The sequence below is a fragment of the Silurus meridionalis genome, chromosome 17, assembly GCF_014805685.1.
Source record: "Silurus meridionalis isolate SWU-2019-XX chromosome 17, ASM1480568v1, whole genome shotgun sequence".
NCBI classification, from domain to species: Eukaryota; Metazoa; Chordata; class Actinopteri; order Siluriformes; family Siluridae; genus Silurus; species Silurus meridionalis.
Window position 1 is genome coordinate 243,101 of NC_060900.1, and position 20,000 is coordinate 263,100.

Sequence of the window (20,000 nt, forward strand, 5' to 3'; positions counted from 1 at the left end):
GTGTTGGATCGATAATGATCTCAGATGTTGAGTTATTTTATGAGTTGCTCAGTAGCTCCTGGTTCCATAACGTGAACTGACTGTAGAAAGATCATCAGTCATAATCACACACTCCAGTGCTCATGTTAGTTCTCACTCTCCAGTGTTCTGTAGTGTTTAAAGACTATAATCACACTCTTGATGTCACCCAGATGAGGATGAGGTTCTGCTTTTGAGTCTGGTTCCTCTCAAGGTTTCTTCCTCAGAACATCTAAGGGAGTTTTTCCTTTACCACAGTCTCCATGGTGCTCTTCAGAGATAAACACACATCTGTAATTCTGTAAAGCTGCTTTGGGACGATGTTCACTGTGAAAATCGCAGTAGAAATAAACGTGACAGCACTTGGAACTCCAAAATGATCGTCTTCAAAAATCTTCAACAACAGGTTCCTCTTTAACATAAAATACAAGATCCACCTGTACTGACACACACACACACACACACACACACACACACACACACACACACACACACACACACACACACACACACTGCCCCCCGGTGGCGAGAGAAAATTACACCCTCTAACATTTAAACAGGTTATATAATTCACATCATTATAGAAGTAGTGTGTGTGTGTGTGTGTGTGTGCGTGTGTGTGTGTGCGTGTGTGCGTGTGTGTGCGTGTGTGTGCGTGTGTGTGCGTGTGTGTGCGTGTCCTGCTTTCCACCCACACATGGCTTTATTTAACACTCGGTCTATTTATGTAGGATGGTATGTGTGCGCGTGTGAGTTTATATAGAACAGTGTGTGCAGTTACAGTCATAATCACAATAACACACTTATGTTTATTTCTAAACACAACACCACAAAATACTTACACATGTGTTACAGTCAGAACTGATCAACAAATAACACAAAAAATATGAAAAGTAAAAAGTGTATGTAGGAAACGGACTGGAAATTTCCCTCTGCTGTTTATTATTCACCTTATATTTACACGTTTCACCCCAATTACCCCCTGCCCCTCTTACAGGCCAAATCCACCCCGCCCCACTCACGGGCCTCCTGCCCCTCTCACGGGTCGAGCCCCCTGCCCCTCTCACAGGCCGAACCCCCTGCCCCTCTCACAGGTCGAACCCCCACGCCCCTCTCACATGGCTGACCCCGCCTGCCCCTCTCACAGGTCGAACCCCCTGCCCCTCTCACATGGCTGACCCCGCCCCTGCCCCTCTCACATGGCTGACCCCGCCCCTGCCCCTCTCACAGGTCGAACCCCCTGCCCCTCTCACGGGTCGAGCCCCCTGCCCCTCTCACATGTCGAACCTGAAAATGATGTTTCCTGCTCGATCAGCTTTCCACGCTTTCACTAGAGCAAAGTCTCCAGTAATCGCCTTCTCCATCACAAAGTGTCTCCCTCCAAACTCACGCACCTGACACACACACACACACACACACACACACACACACACACACAGAGAGACTAACATTATTACTTAGTTATTATTAACCAATTAACCATATTAATGATAATTAACAGAGTTAGTTGAGTTATTAATTGTAAAATTTGTGCGATGATGATGAGAGTGTGATGATGATGAGAGTGTGATGGTGATGAGAGTGTGATGGTGATGAGAGTGTGATGGTGATGAGAGTGTGATGATTGTGTGATGATGAGAGTGTGATGATTGTGTGATGATGAGTGTGTGATGATGAGAGTGTGATGATGAGAGTGTGATGATGAGTGTGTGATGTGTGATGATGATGAGTGTGTGATGTGTGATGATGATGAGTGTGTGATGATGGTGTGATGATGAGTGTGATGATGTGTGATGATGAGTGTGATGATGAGAGTGATGATGAGAGTGTGATGATGAGTGTGTGATGATGATGATGATGAGTGTGTGATGTGTGATGATGATGAGTGTGTGATGATGATGAGTGTGATGATGTGATGATGATGAGTGTGTGATGATGAGTGTGATGATGAGTGTGTGATGATGAGTGTGTGATGATGAGTGTGTGTGATGATGTGTGTGATGATGTGTGTGATGATGAGTGTGTGATGATGTGTGATGATGAGTGATGATGATGAGTGTGATGAGGTGATGATGAGTGTGTGATGATGAGTGTGTGATGATGTGTGATGATGAGTGTGATGATGATGAGTGTGTGATGAGTGTGATGAGTGTGATGATGAGTGAGTGATGATGAGTGTGATGATGTGATGAGTGTGTGATGATGAGTGTGTGATGATGAGTGTGTGATGATGAGTGTGTGATGATGAGGTGTGATGATGATGAGTGTGTGATGATGAGAGTGTGATGATGATGAGAGTGTGATGATGAGGTGTGTGATGATGAGAGTGTGATGATGAGAGTGTGTGATGATGAGAGTGTGATGATGATGAGTGTGATGATGAGAGTGTGATGAGAGTGTGATGATGATGATGAGGTGATGATGATGAGAGTCTGATGATGATGAGAGTGTGATGAGAGTGTGATGATGATGAGTGTGATGATGATGAGAGTCTGATGATGATGAGAGTGTGATGATGATGAGAGTGTGTGATGATGAGTGTGTGATGATGAGAGTGTGATGATGATGAGAGTGATGATGATGAGAGTGTGATGATGAGAGGTGATGATGATGAGTGTGATGATGATGAGAGTGTGATGATGATGAGTGTGTGATGATGATGAGTGTGTGATGATGATGAGTGTGTGATGATGATGAGAGTGTGATGATGAGAGTGTGATGATGATGGTGTGTGATGATGATGAGTGTGTGATGATGATGAGAGTGTGTGATGATGAGAGTGTGATGATGATGAGAGTGTGATGATGATGAGTGTGATGATGAGAGTGTGATGATGATGATGAGAGTGTGATGATGATGATGAGTGTGATGATGATGATGAGTGTGTGATGATGATGAGTGTGATGATGATGATGAGTGTGATGATGATGATGAGGTGTGATGATGATGAGAGTGTGATGATGATGAGAGTGTGATGATGAGAGTGTGATGATGATGAGTGTGATGATGAGGTGTGTGATGATGAGAGTGTGTGATGATGAGAGTGTGTGATGATGATGAGAGGTGATGATGATGAGAGTGTGATGATGATGATGAGTGTGTGATGATGATGGTGTGATGATGATGATGAGTGTGTGATGATGATGAGTGTGTGTGATGATGAGTGTGATGATGATGGTGTGATGATGAGAGTGTGATGATGATGATGAGTGTGTGATGATGATGAGTGTGATGATGATGAGAGTGTGATGATAAGAGTGTGATGATAAGAGTGTGATGATGATGATGAGAGTGATGATGATGATGAGAGTGTGATGATGATGATGAGAGTGTGATGATGATGATGAGGTGTGATGATGATGAGTGTGATGAGAGTGTGATGATGAGAGGTGATGATGATGAGAGTGATGATGAGAGGTGATGATGATGATGAGAGTGTGATGATGATGAGAGTGTGATGATGATGATGATGAGAGTGATGATGATGATGAGAGTGTGATGATGATGATGATGAGTGTGTGATGATGATGATGATGAGGTGTGATGATGATGATGATGAGAGTGTGATGATGATGATGATGAGAGTGTGATGATGATGAGTGTGATGAGAGTGTGATGAGAGTGTGATGATGAGAGTGTGATGAGAGTGTGATGATGAGAGTGTGATGATGAGAGTGTGATGATGAGAGTGATGATGAGTGTGATGATGAGTGTGTGATGATGATGAGTGTGATGATGATGAGTGTGTGATGATGAGTGTGTGATGATGAGTGTGATGATGAGTGTGATGATGAGTGTGATGATGATGAGAGGTGATGATGATGAGTGTGATGATGATGATGAGAGTGATGAGAGTGATGATGAGAGTGTGATGATGATGAGTGATGATGAGTGATGATGATGATGATGATGAGTGTGATGATGAGTGTGTGTGATGATGAGAGTGTGTGATGATGAGAGGTGATGATGATGAGGTGATGATGATGATGATGAGAGTGTGATGATGTGATGATGATGATGAGTGTGTGATGATGATGAGTGTGATGATGAGGATGAGTGTGATGATGATGAGGTGATGATGAGTGGATGATGATGAGTGTGATGATGAGTGTGATGATGATGATGATGATGAGGTGATGATGATGGTGATGATGATGTGTGATGATGATGATGAGAGTGTGATGATGATGATGAGTGTGATGATGATGAGTGGTGATGATGAGTGTGATGATGAGAGTGTGATGATGATGAGTGTGATGATGATGAGGTGATGAGAGTGATGATGATGAGAGTGATGATGATGAGAGTGTGATGATGTGATGAGTGTGTGATGATGATGATGAGGTGATGATGATGAGAGTGTGATGATGATGAGTGATGATGAGAGTGTGTGATGATGAGAGTGATGATGAGAGTGTGATGATGAGTGTGATGATGATGATGAGTGTGATGATGAGTGTGATGATGATGAGAGTGTGATGATGATGAGTGTGTGATGATGATGAGGTGATGAGAGTGTGATAATGATGAGTGTGTGTGATGATGAGTGTGATGAGTGATGAGTGTGATGATGAGAGTGTGATGATGATGAGGTGTGATGATGAGTGTGTGATGATGAGAGTGTGATGATGATGAGAGTGTGATGATGATGAGTGTGATGATGATGATGATGATGATGATGATGATGAGTGTGTGATGATGATGATGATGATGAGTGTGATGATGATGATGATGAGGTGATGATGATGATGAGTGTGATGATGATGAGAGTGATGATGATGATGATGAGTGATGATGATGATGATGAGAGGTGATGATGATGAGTGATGAGAGTGATGATGAGGTGATGATGATGAGTGTGATGATGATGAGAGTGTGATGAGGTGATGAGAGTGTGATGATGATGTGATGAGTGTGATGAGTGATGATGAGGTGTGATGATGAGTGAGTGTATGATGAGCGTGTGATGAGTGTGATGAGAGTGATGATGATGAGAGTGTGATGATGAGGTGATGATGAGTATGATGATGAGTGTGTGATGATGAGAGTGTGATGATGATGAGGTGATGAGTGTGATGATGAGAGTGTGATGATGATGAGAGGTGATGATGAGTGATGAGTGTGATGATGAGTGTGTGTGATGATGAGTGTGTGATGATGATGAGGTGTGTGATGATGATGAGTGTGATGATGAGTGTGATGATGATGAGTGTGATGATGAGTGTGATGATGATGAGTGTGATGATGAGATGAGTGTGATGATGATGAGTGTGATGATGATGAGTGTGTGATGATGAGTGTGATGATGAGGATGATGATGATGGTGATGATGATGAGTGGTGATGATGAGTGTGTGATGAGTGTGTGAGTGTGTGATGATGAGAGGTGATGAGTGTGTGATGAGAGTGATGATGAGTGTATGATGAGTGTGATGAGTGTGATGATGAGTGTGATGATGATGATGAGAGTGTGATGAGTGTGTGATGATGTGATGAGTGTATGATGATGAGTGTGATGAGTGTATAATGAGTGAGTGTATGATGAGTGTGTGATGATGAGTGTGTGATGAGAGTGATGAGAGTGTGATGAGTGTATAATGAGTGAGTGTATGATGAGTGTGTGATGAGTGTGATGATGATGAGTGTGAGATGATGATGAGTGGTGATGATGAGTGTGATGATGAGTGAGTGATGATGAGGTGATGATGATGAGTGTATGATGATGAGTGTGTGTGATGATGTGTGTGATGATGAGTGTGATGATGAGAGTGTATGATGATGATGATGATGTGTGATGATGATGAGTGTAATGATGATGAGTGTGATGAGTGTAATGATGATGAGTGTGTGATGATGATGAGTGTGTGATGATGATGAGTGTGATGATGATGAGTGTGTGATGATGAGTGATGAGTGTAATGATGATGAGTGTGATGAGTGATGATGATGAGTGTGATGATGATGAGGTGTGATGATGAGAGTGTGATGAAAGTGTGATGATGATGAGAGTGTGATGATGATGATGATGATGATGAGTGTGAGATGATGATGATGATGATGATGAGTGTAATGATGATGAGAGTGATGATGATGAGTGTGATGAGTGTAATGATGATGAGTGTGATGATGATGAGTGTGATGATGAGTGTGTGATGATGATGAGAGTGTGATGATGATGAGTGTGATGATGATGAGGTGTGATGATGATGTGTGATGATGATGAGTGTGATGATGAGTGTGATGATGAGTGTGTGATGATGAGTGTGTGATGATGATGAGTGTGATGATGATGAGTGTGATGATGATGAGTGTGATGATGAGTGTGATGATGATGATGAGTGAGATGATGATGAGAGTGTGATGATGAGGTGTGATGATGAGTGATGATGAGTGTGTGATGAGGTGATGAGTGATGAGTGATGATGAGGTGTGATGATGATGGTGTGATGATGAGTGTATGATGAGTGTATGATGATGAGTGTGTGATGAGGTGATGATGAGTGTGATGATGTGATGAGTGTGTGATGATGAGTGTGATGAGGTGATGATGATGATGATGAGTGTGTGATGATGATGATGAGTGTGTGATGAGAGTGTGATGATGATGAGTGAGTGATGATGATGAGGTGTGATGAGTGATGATGATGATGATGAGTGTATGATGAGTGTGATGATGATGAGTGTGATGATGAGTGATGAGTGATGATGATGAGTGTGTGATGAGTGTGATGATGGTGTGATGATGATGAGTGTGTGATGAGTGTGATGATGAGTGTGTGATGATGAGTGTGTGATGATGATGAGTGTGTGATGATGAGTGTGTGATGATGAGTGTGTGTGATGATGAGTGTGTGATGAGTGTGTGATGATGAGTGTGTGATGATGATGAGTGTGTGATGATGATGAGTGTGTGTGATGATGAGTGTGATGATGAGTGTGTGATGATGAGTGTGTGATGATGAGGTGTGATGATGATGAGTGTGATGATGAGTGTGATGATGAGAGTGTGATGATGAGAGTGTGATGATGAGGTGTGATGATGAGTGTGTGATGATGAGTGTGTGATGATGATGAGTGTGTGATGATGAGTGTGTGATGATGAGTGTGTGATGATGAGTGTGTGTGATGATGAGTGTGATGATGAGGTGTGATGATGAGTGATGATGAGTGTGTGATGAGTGTGTGATGAGTGATGATGAGTGTGATGATGTGATGATGAGTGTGATGATGAGTGTGTGATGAGTGTGATGATGTGTGATGATGAGATGAGTGTGATGATGATGAGTGTGATGATGAGTGTGTGATGATGATGATGAGTGTGATGATGATGATGAGTGTGATGATGATGATGAGTGTGTGTGATGATGATGAGTGTGTGTGATGATGATGATGAGTGTGTGATGATGAGTATAATGAGTTTAATAATAGTGATAAGTGTGCACACCTCTCGGGGTTGGCTGGCGATGGCGATGGAGCCGTCTGTGTTGTATTTGATGGGAGATCCTCCTCCTGGATTAAAGTGCCGTAACCTGTAGCAGTGAAGAAGGCTGGGATTCCTGCTCCTCCGGCCCGAATCCGCTCAGCCAGGGTTCCCTATACTCACACACATATACACACACACACACACACACACACACACACACACACTGTACTGCAGAAGGAGTGCAACCACACACACACACACACACACACACACACACACACACACACACACACAGTACTGCAGAAGGAGTGCAACCACACACACACACACACACACACACACACACACACACACACACACACACACACACACACACACACACACACACACACACACACACACACACACACACACACACACACACAAAACCATAAGCACAACATTTTGTGTGGGTGTTACCTGTGGTGTTAGCTCCACCTCCAGCTCTCCAGACAGGTATTGTCTCTCAAACTCTGCGTTCTCCAACATATGATGAAATCATTCTCTTTATCTGCTTGTCTTCAGGAGGAGACCAAGACCAAAATCATCCACCTGTATACACACACACACATACACATATACACACACACAAATAAATATATAAATACACACACACACACAAATAAATATATAAATACACACACACACACACACACAAATAAATAAATTAATAAATAAATAAATATACACACACACACAAATAAATACATATATACACACACACACACACACACACACACACAAATATATATATATTTTGTGAGGTACACACACCGCACACACACACACACACACACACACACACACAAATAAATACATATATACACACACACACACACACACACACAAATATATATATATTTTGTGAGGTACACACACACACAAATAAATATATATACACACACAAACACACACACACGTGATGAGAGTGTGATGATGAGTGTGTGATGATGATGAGAGTGTGATAATGAGTGTGATGATGAGAGTGTGATTAATAAGTGTAATAAGGTACGGGAGTGTAATAAGGTGTGTGTGAGGTACGGCACTTTAATCCAGGAGGGAGGATCTCCCATCAAATACAACACAGACGGCTCCATCGCCATCGCCAGCCAACCCCGAGAGGTGTGCACACTTATCACTATTATTACACTCTCATCATCACACTCTCATCATCACACTCATTATCACACTCTCATCATCATCACACACTCATCATCACACTCTCATCACGTGTGTGTGTGTTTGTGTGTGCATAATAGTGGTGTACCTCACAGCAGTCAATAAGTTAAATACACAACTGCAGGCACAGAGTAAAAGTGTGTGAGTGTGTGTGTGTGTGTGTGTGTGTGTGTTCCAGATAGAAACCAAAGTCCAAAAGTCTAAAAGTCTGCATTTTACTTCCATTTTACCACACACACACACACACACACACACACACACACACACACACGATGAGATGAGAGGATAGAGAGGTAATGAACTGAGATTGATGGAGTGATTTATTAAACAGAGGCAGTGACCTGGGCACAAGGCAGGGTTAATGATATATACACACACACACACACACACACACACAGGTTGTATTTGCTATAAGAGTGGGCAGATGATCCACTGTACGTGGGAATGATTGAAAGCTGTGTACTTTAACTGACACCTGTAAGACACGCCCCTTTCCTGGACTCACAAGGTTCCCTCACTGTGTGTGTGTGTGTGTGTGTGTGTGTGTGTGTGTTACTGACCCAGCGTTGTTACTGACTGCAGTGAGTCTCTTTACTCCAGTTTCCAATAAACTGTTTATAAGATTCTCAGGAATTCCACATAAACCAAACCCTGAAAATACACAATACATCTCACTTTATTAATCATTCACTATAATCTCTCGTCTCTGTAATCACTTGTCACTAGAAGTGTAACAGGACACAAAATCCACAGTTTAGGATGTACCTCGGTTTTTAAGTTTCGCTCGGTACAGGTTTTTTTTTGTTTACTTGGTTAAATAATAAAAATAAAACAGAATGAATTATGGCTGGGTTAATTAATTTAATTAATGCAATACACTATTATATAGTTAAATTAGTAGAAATTGAATTAAATACATTTTGACGTATAAGAGTGGAAGAAGGTGCACACAGGTGAACTATGTTCTATGTAGGAGATGTAACCTGAAGGAGATTGGAGACTGTAAGGTGTTGGCAGGGGACAGTGTAGCTAGACAGCATCAGGTGGTCTGTAGGATGGTTCTCTTTCAAACATCCATTTGGTATCTCACTATGGGAATCGCCTGGGGCTTGACCAGTCCTGGAAGCATCAATCACAACACGTCTGTCGGCTGACAGACCAATCACCGCTGCGGACGGTCCCTGCCTCATTCTCACACACAGGTGAGCTGGACCTTGTTGAGATGTGTAGGAGAGCAGCCAAAAAGCTCTCTATCGACTGGCCATCTCAGCAGGTGCATCAGGACGCTGAGAGGGATTTATAAGAGTTATAAGAGTTATGCTGAGTCCAGCCGTCCCTGCATGTGTCACAGACATGCGTCGTTTTTGGGACAAACCCTTCTCACATAGAGTGCTCGTTAAGGGTTTCTCTAGACTGGAGGTGCACGATATGGAGGATTTGGGGATGTCTATCCTCCTCCTCCCCTTCACTGCCGGGGCGAACAGAGAGGCTGTCCGCCTCTCTTTTCCAGAAAATTTACCGCTCCTCGGCCCTGGCGGTTAGAGCTCTGAATGCCACCTCACTGCTCACAGCTTTCCAGGCGGAGCTCATGGAAGAGATAGCGAGGCAGACTGATGCTGGGTCACCTGACTCAGCTTTGTGGGAAGAGATCTGAGTCATTGCAGATCTCAACCTACGTTCATCGAGGGGAGCGGTCCAGAGCTGCGGCCGCAGCATGGGCCTGGCTGTGGTGGGCGAAAGAGACCTATGGTTGGGTTTGACAGGCTTATCAGAGAGGGAGAAAGTGGAATTCCTTGATGCCCCGATAGAGCCGAAAGCCCTTTTCGGGGCTGCAGTGGCGAATATCCGCCAGCAATGCAATCTACACAAAAAAAGATGAGGAAGCTTTTGTAGCATGCCTCCCAAGAAAGCCTACTGCTCGCCCCCCCAACCCATGCGTCCGTATTTCGCCTCTACATTCAGAGGGAGACAGCCAAGGTTTAGGGCCCCTAGCCCCCCACACCAGCAGTCAATGCAGGTGGAAGCTCGCCAAAAACAGCCCCAGCCCAGGATCAAGGCCTCTTTTTTTTTTTTCGGGAGTTTTTCCTTGCCACAGTTGCTCATCAGGGACAAACATACTTACAAAGAACATATTTACGTTTAATCACCACATTATCTGTGTAAAGCTGCTTTGAGACAATGTTCATTGTTAAAAGCGCTATACAAATAAAAATGAATTGAATTGAATTTTTCTACGGCAGCGGCTAGTCATCGCCCAGCTGACCCTCAGGGAGGGAAGAAAAGGCGGGCGACCTAACCTGTGGTCTGATTTTGGGTCAAAAGGGGGGCGCCAGCCCTCTCAGAGTTTCTGTAGCACCCCTCTACTCATCTCGGGAGTCTTGTCCTCCCCCTCCAGCGAAAAAGCATTGGGGAGTGTTTCAAGGACTATGTTCAGTGGACGAAGGTTCTCCGGTTGGAGTGTTGGCACCAGTTCCCCCAGTGCCCGAAAAGTTACTTCTCCCCTCTTTTTCAAAGCCGTTGGTACCGCCGTGGGAACGGTCAGTGGTCCTGAGCGCGCTCTCTCAGCCTCCTTTTGAGCAGATAGAGAGTGTTGATTTGAAGCTCCTTTCGTTGAAGGTCGCTTTGTTATTGGCTCTTTCTAATGCAAAGCAGGTTAGTGAGCTTCATGACTCCTGTATGCGGTTTGCTATGGATTTCTCTCGAGTGACTCTCAAGACTAATCCGGCTTTTGTCCCTAAGGTGAGCGAGTCAGCTTTCGCCTGCAGACAGGTGGATTTACTGGTTTTTCATCCGCCTCCTTTTTCCTCAGCGGAGGAGGAGCGGCTTCACTGTCTAACCCTAACCCTAACCCCAACCCTGTCCGTGCATTACGTCACTATGTAGACAGGACGAAGGGATTGAGGTGGAGTAATCAGCTGTTTGTTTCGTGGGCTGATTCTCGTAAAGGAAGACTTGTTTCCCGGCAGCGCCTGTCCCACTGGCTCGTGGAAGCTATTATATTGGGTTATAATAGCATGGGTCTTAACCCTCCAGAAAGACTGAGGGCTTATAGTACCCGTGGCTTGGCCACCTCATGGGCGCTTTTTAAGAGGCGTTTCGATTCAGGACATTTGTGCGGCTGAATGCTGGGCTTCGCCACACTTTTGTCCGATTTTATTGGCTGGACATCATGGAGCCTTCGTTCTCTCATTCCGTCCTGAGTGTGTGAAATACATAGATATGTATTGGGGAATGACAATGGATGATGGAAATTGTGGATCGGATGTTTGTCCTTTCTCACACGTTTCCGCTCTCTTCGGTGAGAGGGATAATCTCGTGTTCTTTTCATCACATCACTGAATTGGTTGACACCTGCTTCGGACAGCATATCTGCAATACAGGAGTTGTCTATATCCCATAGTGAGATCCCGAACGGATGTTTGAAAGAGAACTTTAGGTTACTTACGTAACCCCGGTTTCTCTGATAACAGGAGTAAGGTATCTCACTACACTTCCCTCCTTGCAGTGCACAGAGAACAGATATGTGAGAATGAGGCAGGGACCGTCAGCAGCGGTGTATATAGGGAGGCGGGACTTCCCGCATCACTGTCGTGATTGGTCAGTCAGCCGACAGACGTGGTGTGATTGATGCTTCTAGGACTGGTCACGCCCGATTCCCATAGTGAGATACCGCACTCCTGTTATCAGAGAACCGGGGTTACATATAAAACCTAAAGTGTTGGAGGTGAAGAAGAGGAGGAGGAGTGTGAGGACTGAAAGAAGAATAAGATGGTGGAAACTGAAGGAGGAAGACTGTAGTATGAGGTTCAGGGAAGAGGTCAGACAGGGGCTCGGTGGTGGTAAGAAGGTGCTGGATGATTGTGAAACTACTGCAGGAGTGATGAGGGAGACAGTTAGAAAGGTACTTGGTGTAACATCTGAAAATAGAAAGGAAGATAAAGAGACGTTGTGGTGGAATGAGGAAGTGCAGGAGAGCAGAAGGAGAAAGAGGTTGGAGAAACAGAATTGGGATCGACAGATGTAGACGTCCTTATCCAGAGCGACGTACAAAAGTGCTGTGAGTCTCTAGTAGTGAATAAATCTACACTGTACACAAGATTACACACTTAATATAAATATAACTCTCAAATTCTACAAAGCAACCTGGAAAGTGGCTCATTTAAGTGTTTCAGGAAGAACTAAGTCTTCAGTCTTCTCTTAAAGATAATCAGGGACTCTGCTGTACGGACATCGAGGGGAAGTTCATTCCACCACCTCGGTGCCAGAACAGAGAAGATGTGATGAGGTCACTGAGGTAAGATGGTGCTGGTCCATTTTTGGCCTTGTTGGTGAACATCAGTGTTTTGAATCTGATACGTGCAGCTACTGGAAGCCAGTGGAAGAGCAGCAGTGGGGTGGTGTGGGAGAACTTGGGCAGATTGAACACAAGTCGTGCAGCTGTGTTTTGGATCATTTGCAGTGGACGAATAGCGTTCAGGGGAAGACCTGCCAGCAGAGAGTTCAGTAGTCCAGTCTCAAAATCACAAGAGACTGAACAAGCACCTGGGCAGCCTGTGTGGACAGAAATGGTCGAATCCTTATGATGTTGTAGAGAAGAAATCGACAGGAGCGAGCAACATGTGTTTCCGGTACAAATTGTGTAGCCACAGTGACACTTCGCTCAAAGTGTGAGCATCTTTTCTTTCCCTCCATCAGATACCACAGCTTCTGCTCGGATCTCAGCATGCTTGACAGACATATTTTCCTGGATGAGTGATCATCAACTAAAACTCAACCCCAGCAAAACAGAACTGCTGGTCCCAGGTGATTCATCTCCAGGTCAAGATCTCTGAATAACACTTCATGACTCTCTGCTCTCCCCTTCAGCCACTGCTCGTACCTTGGGGTAACTTTGGACCATCAACTGTCCTTCTTCCCACATGTCACTAATGTTGCTCGTTCTTGTCGATTTCTTCTCTATAACATACGAAGGATTCGACCATTTCTGTCCATACAGGCTGCCCAGGTTCTTCAGTCTCTTGTGATTTGGAGACTGGACTACTGCAGCTCTCTGCTGGCAGGTCTTCCCCTGAACGCTATTCATCCACTGCAAATGATCCAAAACGCAGCTGCACGACTTGTGTTCAATCTGCCCAAGTTCTCCCACACCACCCCACTGCTGCTCCTCCACTGGCTTCCAGTAGCTGCACGTATCAGATTCAAAACACTGATGATTGCCTACAAGGCCAAAAATGGACCAGCGTCATCTTACCTCATGGACCTCATCACATCTCGCACTGCACCACACTGTCTGAGATCCTCCAGCACTGCTCGACTGGTACCACCTTCTCTCAGAATGAGAGGTAAGTACACTTCAAGGCTCTTCTCTGTTCTGGCACCGAGGTGGTGGAATGAACTTCCCCTAGATGTCCGTACAGCAGAGTCCCTGATTATCTTCAAGCGACGACTGAAGACCTACCTCTTCCTGAAACACTTAACACTTTCCTAGTTTGCTTAAATGTGTAATCCAGTGTACAGTGTAGATTTATTTATTACTAGAGACTCAAAGCACTTTAGTACGTCGCTCTGGACACAGACGTCTGCTAAATACCATAAAATGTAAATATAACTGTACTGTTCACTATTTCTCACTAATCACCAGACACAGGACAGGAATCTCACTCTTCAGTGTGTTCAGATTCGACTAAATAATTCATTGTAAATAAATGAATATAAAGATTAATTGTGTGTGTGTGTGTGTGTGTGTGTGTGTGTGTGTGTGTGTATACCTCCAACCAGTACAGTAGCTCCATCAGGAATGTCTCTGACAGCTTCAGTGGGGTTGTAATAAAACTTTGAGCGACGCCAAGACGACGTGGAGAAATAACACAAACATGACTAAACACACACACACACACACACACACACACACACACACACACACACACACACACAGAATTAAGAAAATAACAGTACAATATATTATTGATAAGCGATTTATATTATTCTCATATCTCTGAGCTTCTGTTTGAGCAGACTGAGGTCCAGACTCTCCCTCATCACCATCACTCAGCTCCAACAACACAACATGCACTGGGGGCTTTTCTACAAACTGCGCACACACACACACACACACACACACACGTGTCTAAACCAAAAGGGTCTGTCTGTTCAAAGATAAAGAACCCTTAAATACACACTACAGACAGTCAGACAGAAAAACAGACAGATCAGAGGAAGTGTGTATCAGTACAATCAGATTAACTGTAGTGTTTATTATGGAGTGGAGTTTTATTGTTCATTACACAACTTCTCAATTCCACCACACACACACACAGATAGTGGTGGTGTAGTAAATGTGTAAGAAATGGTGTGTGTGTGTGTGTGTGTGTGTGTGTGTGTGTGTGTGTGTGTGTGATAGATGAGAGTTGGTACTGGTCACAACAATAAAATTATGTGGGGACATGTGACCTGGGCTAAGAGCCAGGAAAACACACACACACACACACACACACACACAATCTGAAAATAAGATACAGAGCTTTCTTTCTCAGTAGTATGTAATAGTTAGTGTGTGTGTGTGTGTGTGTGTTATTCAGAGTGTAGAAGTTTAACACACACTCACACACTTAGCTTTACATAAACATCAGTTATATTTACACTTACAACACACTGTGTGTGTGTGTGTGTGTGTGTGTGTGTGTGTGTGTGTGTGTGTAAATATAAATGGAGATGTACTGAAGCTGAAGTTTGCTTGAACAGAGATAACGCACTCGAAAGTGACGTAAACATTTATTTACACAATTTACACAATATTTCACTCTGTGTGTGTGTGTGTGTGTGTGTGTGTGTGAGAAGGTCAAGCACAGTAATGTTTTATATCATTTATATACTTTATATTACACTTTATTATACTTTACTGTAATCATGAGTGTTTTATTCCATCACACACACACACACACACACACACACACACACAGACAGACAAGCCTAATAACAATAATAATAATAATAATAATAATAATAATAATAATAATAATGATGTAATGTGTGTAAATCAGATGAAGTTGGATAAAGAAATGCACATGACAACCATCACCAAGGACACGCGCTCCATACACACATTTATTCATTATCATTCTTATGCATTACACACACACACACACACACACACACACACACACACACACACACACAGTTCTTATTAAATGCTATCATGAGAAGGAGATTTAGCGGGTTAGTCTGAGAGCTGCACTACATGGAAGCTAAATGTGGCTTGCGTGTTTTCTCTCTTTTTGACACACACACACACACACACACACACACACACACACACACACACACACACACACACACACACACACACACTGACCTTGCTGAGGGGGAGGGTGTACACACTCCTGATGTGAGCTCCACACAGCACCCTGAGCGCCGCCATGTTGGATCTAAATGAGCGCGAGCGCGAGCGCGTGGAACAGCTGCTCTACAACAAGGGTACTGGAGAGACTGTGGGCGGGGCATGTGCCCAGGGTGGGCGGGGCAGATGAGTGATTGACAAGGGGCGAGGTCGCCTTCATGTACATGTAACTCTTTCACCGCCGCACATCAAACACAATGTAGTGATAATACAAACAAACAAACAAACAAACAATACAAACAAACAATACAAACAAACAATACAAACAAACAATACAATTCAAAACTTAACTATAATCATTTACTACATATTCATATATTTATATTTCATTTATACCTCAATTTCTATTTCAAATACTTTCTCATCTTCATTTGTAAATAAATAATTGATAAATGTAAACAATATCTCACTTTGTACATAAACACACATTTCACCTTTATTTCTACTATAAGATATATTTATTTTTACAACAAATAATTCTAATAAAACACAAAAATAATAATATAATGATGAGGAGGAGGAGGAGGTGATGATGATGGTGATGGAGATGATAATGAAGGGGCAGAAAGAGGAGATGATGGTGATGGGGATGGAGATGATGATGGAGGAGGAGGTGAAGATGATGATGATGATGATGATGATGATGATGGAGGAGGTGATGATGATGGTGATGGAGATGATGATGATGAAGGGCAGAAAGAGGAGATGATGGTGATGGGGATGGAGATGATGATGGAGGAGGAGGTGAAGATGATGATGATGATGGTGATGATGATGATGATGGAGGAGGTGATGGGGATGGGGATGGAGATGATGATGGAGGAGGAGGTGAAGATGATGATGATGGAGGAGGTTATGATGAAGGTTGATGGAGATGATGACGGAGGGAGAGAAAGAGGTGATGATGGTGATGGGGATGGAGATGATGATGGAGGAGGAGGAGGTGAAGATGATGATGGAGGAGGTGAAGATGATGGAGGAGATGATGATGATGATGATGATGGAGGAGGAGGAGGTGAAGATTATGATGATGGAGGATGATGATGATGGTGATGATGGAGGAAATGATGATGGTGATGATGGAGGAGATAATGATGATGGTGATGATGGAGGAGGTGATGATGGTGATGATGATGGAGGAGGTGATGATGGTGATGGAGATGATGATGGAGGGGAGAAAGAGGAGATGATGGTGATGGGGATGGAGATGATGATGGAGGAGGAGGAGGTGAAGATGATGATAATGGAGGGATGATGATGGTGATGATGGAGGAAATGATGATGATGGTGATAATGGAGGAGATGATAATGGTGATGGAGGAGAAAGAGGAGATGATGGTGATGGGGATGGAGATGATGATGGAGGAAGAGAAGGTGAAGATGATGATGATGATGATGGAGGAGGTTATGATGAAGGTTGATGGAGATGATGACGGAGGGAGAGAAAGAGGTGATGATGGTGATGGGGATGGAGATGATGATGGAGGAGGAGGTGAAGATGATGATGGAGGAGGTGAAGATGATGAAGGAGATGATGGTGATGGAGGGGAGAAAGAGGAGATGGTGATGGGGTTGGAGATGATGATGGAGAAGGAGGAGGTGAAGATGATGATGATGATGGAGGGGATGATGATGGTGATGATGGAGGAGATGATGATGGAGGAGGAGGAGGTGAAGATGATGATGGAGGAGGTGATTTGTGGATATTTGGTTGATTATTTATTTTATAACTATTGCTATGATCCACTCTGTAATTTTTTTTTGATGACATAATAAATTAATGAAAGTAAAAGCAGGCCGCCGCGCCGCCCACGTGACTCCTCGCGGTCACGTGACTGTTTGTCCTCCGTCATGGCGGACTACAGGAGGGTCGTCGAGTTGGAAAGACGGATTTTGGAGTTGGACAGCAAGTGCGCGTCTCTTCGGTCGGAGAAACCAGGTGTCTGAACGAGCTTCTGCTCCGCGTCTCCCTCTCCGTGTGTGGGATCCGCTCGGTGGTGTTTACTGTTTGTTGTTATTACTTTCATGTAGCAGTTAGCATGCTAGTGAGCCTACGCTAGTCGCACGTTAATTAGCATGTAGCTAACAGCAGGGAGCGCCGCCCTCACCCGTATTCATCAAAGCGCCGCGCTTTAACGCGATGATTGGCTGGGAGTTTTCCGCCCACTGCGCGTGCATGGGCAGGTCTGTACGACGCTCTCGTTTCAGTGTTTGGGTTATACGCGCATTCCGATTGGTGGACTGCGTTGTGGGAGACTTGTGAGCCAATCATAGCGTAGGGGGGCGGGGACTCTACATAATACGGGTGTGAAAGCAAAAGCGAGGCGCTAGCGGTGTGCAGTGAGTAGAGATCTGGTTAGAGGAGATCTGAGAAAGGTCCGATTAGAGGAGGTCTGATTAGAGAAGATCTGATTAGAAGAGATCTAAGTGAGAGCTGATTAGAGGATATCCAACGAATATCTGATAAGAAGAGATCTGAGAGAGATCTGATTAGAGGAGATCTGAGAAATGTCGGATTCGAGAAGATCTAAGGGAGATCGAATTAAAGGAGATCTGATTGCAGGAGGTCTGAGGGAGATCTGATTAGAGGAGGTCTGAGGGAGATCTGATTGCAGGAGATCTGATTGCAGGAGGTCTGAGGGAGATCTGATTAGAGGAGGTCTGAGGGAGATCTGATTAGAGAAGGTCTGAGGGAGATCTGATTAGAGGAGGTCTGAGAAATGTCGGATTCGAGGAGATCTAAGGGAGATCGAATTAAAGGAGATCTGATTAGAGGAGGTCTGAGGGAGATCTGATTGCAGGAGGTCTGAGGGAGATCTGATTAGAGGAGGTCTGAGGGAGATCTGATTAGATGAGATCTGAGGGAGATCTGATTAGAGGAGGTCCGAGGGAGATCTGATTAGAGGAGGTCTGAGGGAGATCTGATTGCAGGAGGTCTGAGGGAGATCTGATTAGATGAGATCTGAGGGAGATCTGATTAGATGAGATCTGAGGGAGATCTGATTGCAGGAGGTCTGAGGAGATCTGATTAGAGGAGGTCTGAGGAGATCTGATTAGAGGAGGTCTGAGGGAGATCTGATTAGATGAGATCTGAGGGAGATCTGATTGCAGGAGGTCTGAGGGAGATCTGATTGCAGGAGGTCTGAGGGAGATCTGATTAGATGAGATCTGAGGGAGATCTGATTAGAGGAGGTCTGAGGGAGATCTGATTGCAGGAGGTCTGAGGGAGATCTGATTAGATGAGATCTGATTAGAGGAGGTCTGAGGGAGATCTGATTAGAGGAGGTCTGAGGGAGATCTGATTAGAGGAGGTCTGAGGGAGATCTGATTGCAGGAGGTCTGAGGGAGATCTGATTGCAGGAGGTCTGAGGGAGATCTGATTGCAGGAGGTCTGAGGAAGATCTGATTAGAGGAGATCTGATTGCAGTTAGATTAAACTTGAGAATCATAGGTTTAGTATTTTGAAGTTATTTGATTCTACACACTCAGATTCCTGAGATTTTGGTGTGTGTGTGTGTGTGTGTGTGTGTGTGTGTGTGTGTGTGTGTGTATATGAAGGCTAATGTACAGTATAATGATGTACTGATCTTTCTGAATGTATTTATAATGGATGACTGTAAGCCACGTGTTGGTGTGAGGGGGTTATAAGGCCATGATGGAGTTTAGGAGTGGTATTAATGAGGTTATAATGCAGTAATGGACACTGATGCATTTCCTCGTCTTGTTGTCCTGTAGATGATGATTATTTACAGAATGCAGCGTCTGTGTTGGAGAAGTTAAAGAGCTCGTACACACACACAGGAGAGAGCAGCAGTCTGTACAAACTTCTCCAGGATTACACACAGGTACATAAATAACACACACACACACACACACACACACACACACACACTGTATTGTACTGTGTATCAGCACTTGGAGGGATCAGTAGATTCTGAAATAAAGG

The 20,000-nt window shown here is 44.1% G+C and overlaps 2 protein-coding genes across 2 annotated transcripts in view; one reads left to right on the forward strand and one right to left on the reverse strand.

The window, feature by feature from the left end:
- oxct1a (3-oxoacid CoA transferase 1a) overlaps nucleotides 1-16,156 on the reverse strand; it is a 30,745-nt gene extending 14,589 nt beyond the window's left edge. The window contains 9 exon segments of the mRNA XM_046871690.1: nucleotides 1,306-1,412; nucleotides 7,462-7,526; nucleotides 7,529-7,610; nucleotides 7,900-7,960; nucleotides 7,962-7,998; nucleotides 8,001-8,032; nucleotides 9,219-9,309; nucleotides 14,427-14,535; nucleotides 16,010-16,156. Of these exon segments, the coding sequence (XP_046727646.1) occupies nucleotides 1,306-1,412; nucleotides 7,462-7,526; nucleotides 7,529-7,610; nucleotides 7,900-7,960; nucleotides 7,962-7,998; nucleotides 8,001-8,032; nucleotides 9,219-9,309; nucleotides 14,427-14,535; nucleotides 16,010-16,075 (650 nt within the window). The 5' untranslated portion in view covers nucleotides 16,076-16,156.
- A 1,692-nt stretch (nucleotides 16,157-17,848) lies between these two features.
- Nucleotides 17,849-20,000, forward strand: part of rimoc1 (rab7a interacting mon1-ccz1 complex subunit 1) — a 7,809-nt gene continuing 5,657 nt past the window's right edge. The window contains exons 1-2 of the mRNA XM_046871815.1: nucleotides 17,849-17,993; nucleotides 19,790-19,899. Of these exons, the coding sequence (XP_046727771.1) occupies nucleotides 17,906-17,993; nucleotides 19,790-19,899 (198 nt within the window). The 5' untranslated portion in view covers nucleotides 17,849-17,905. The remainder of the gene's footprint in view (nucleotides 17,994-19,789; nucleotides 19,900-20,000) is intronic.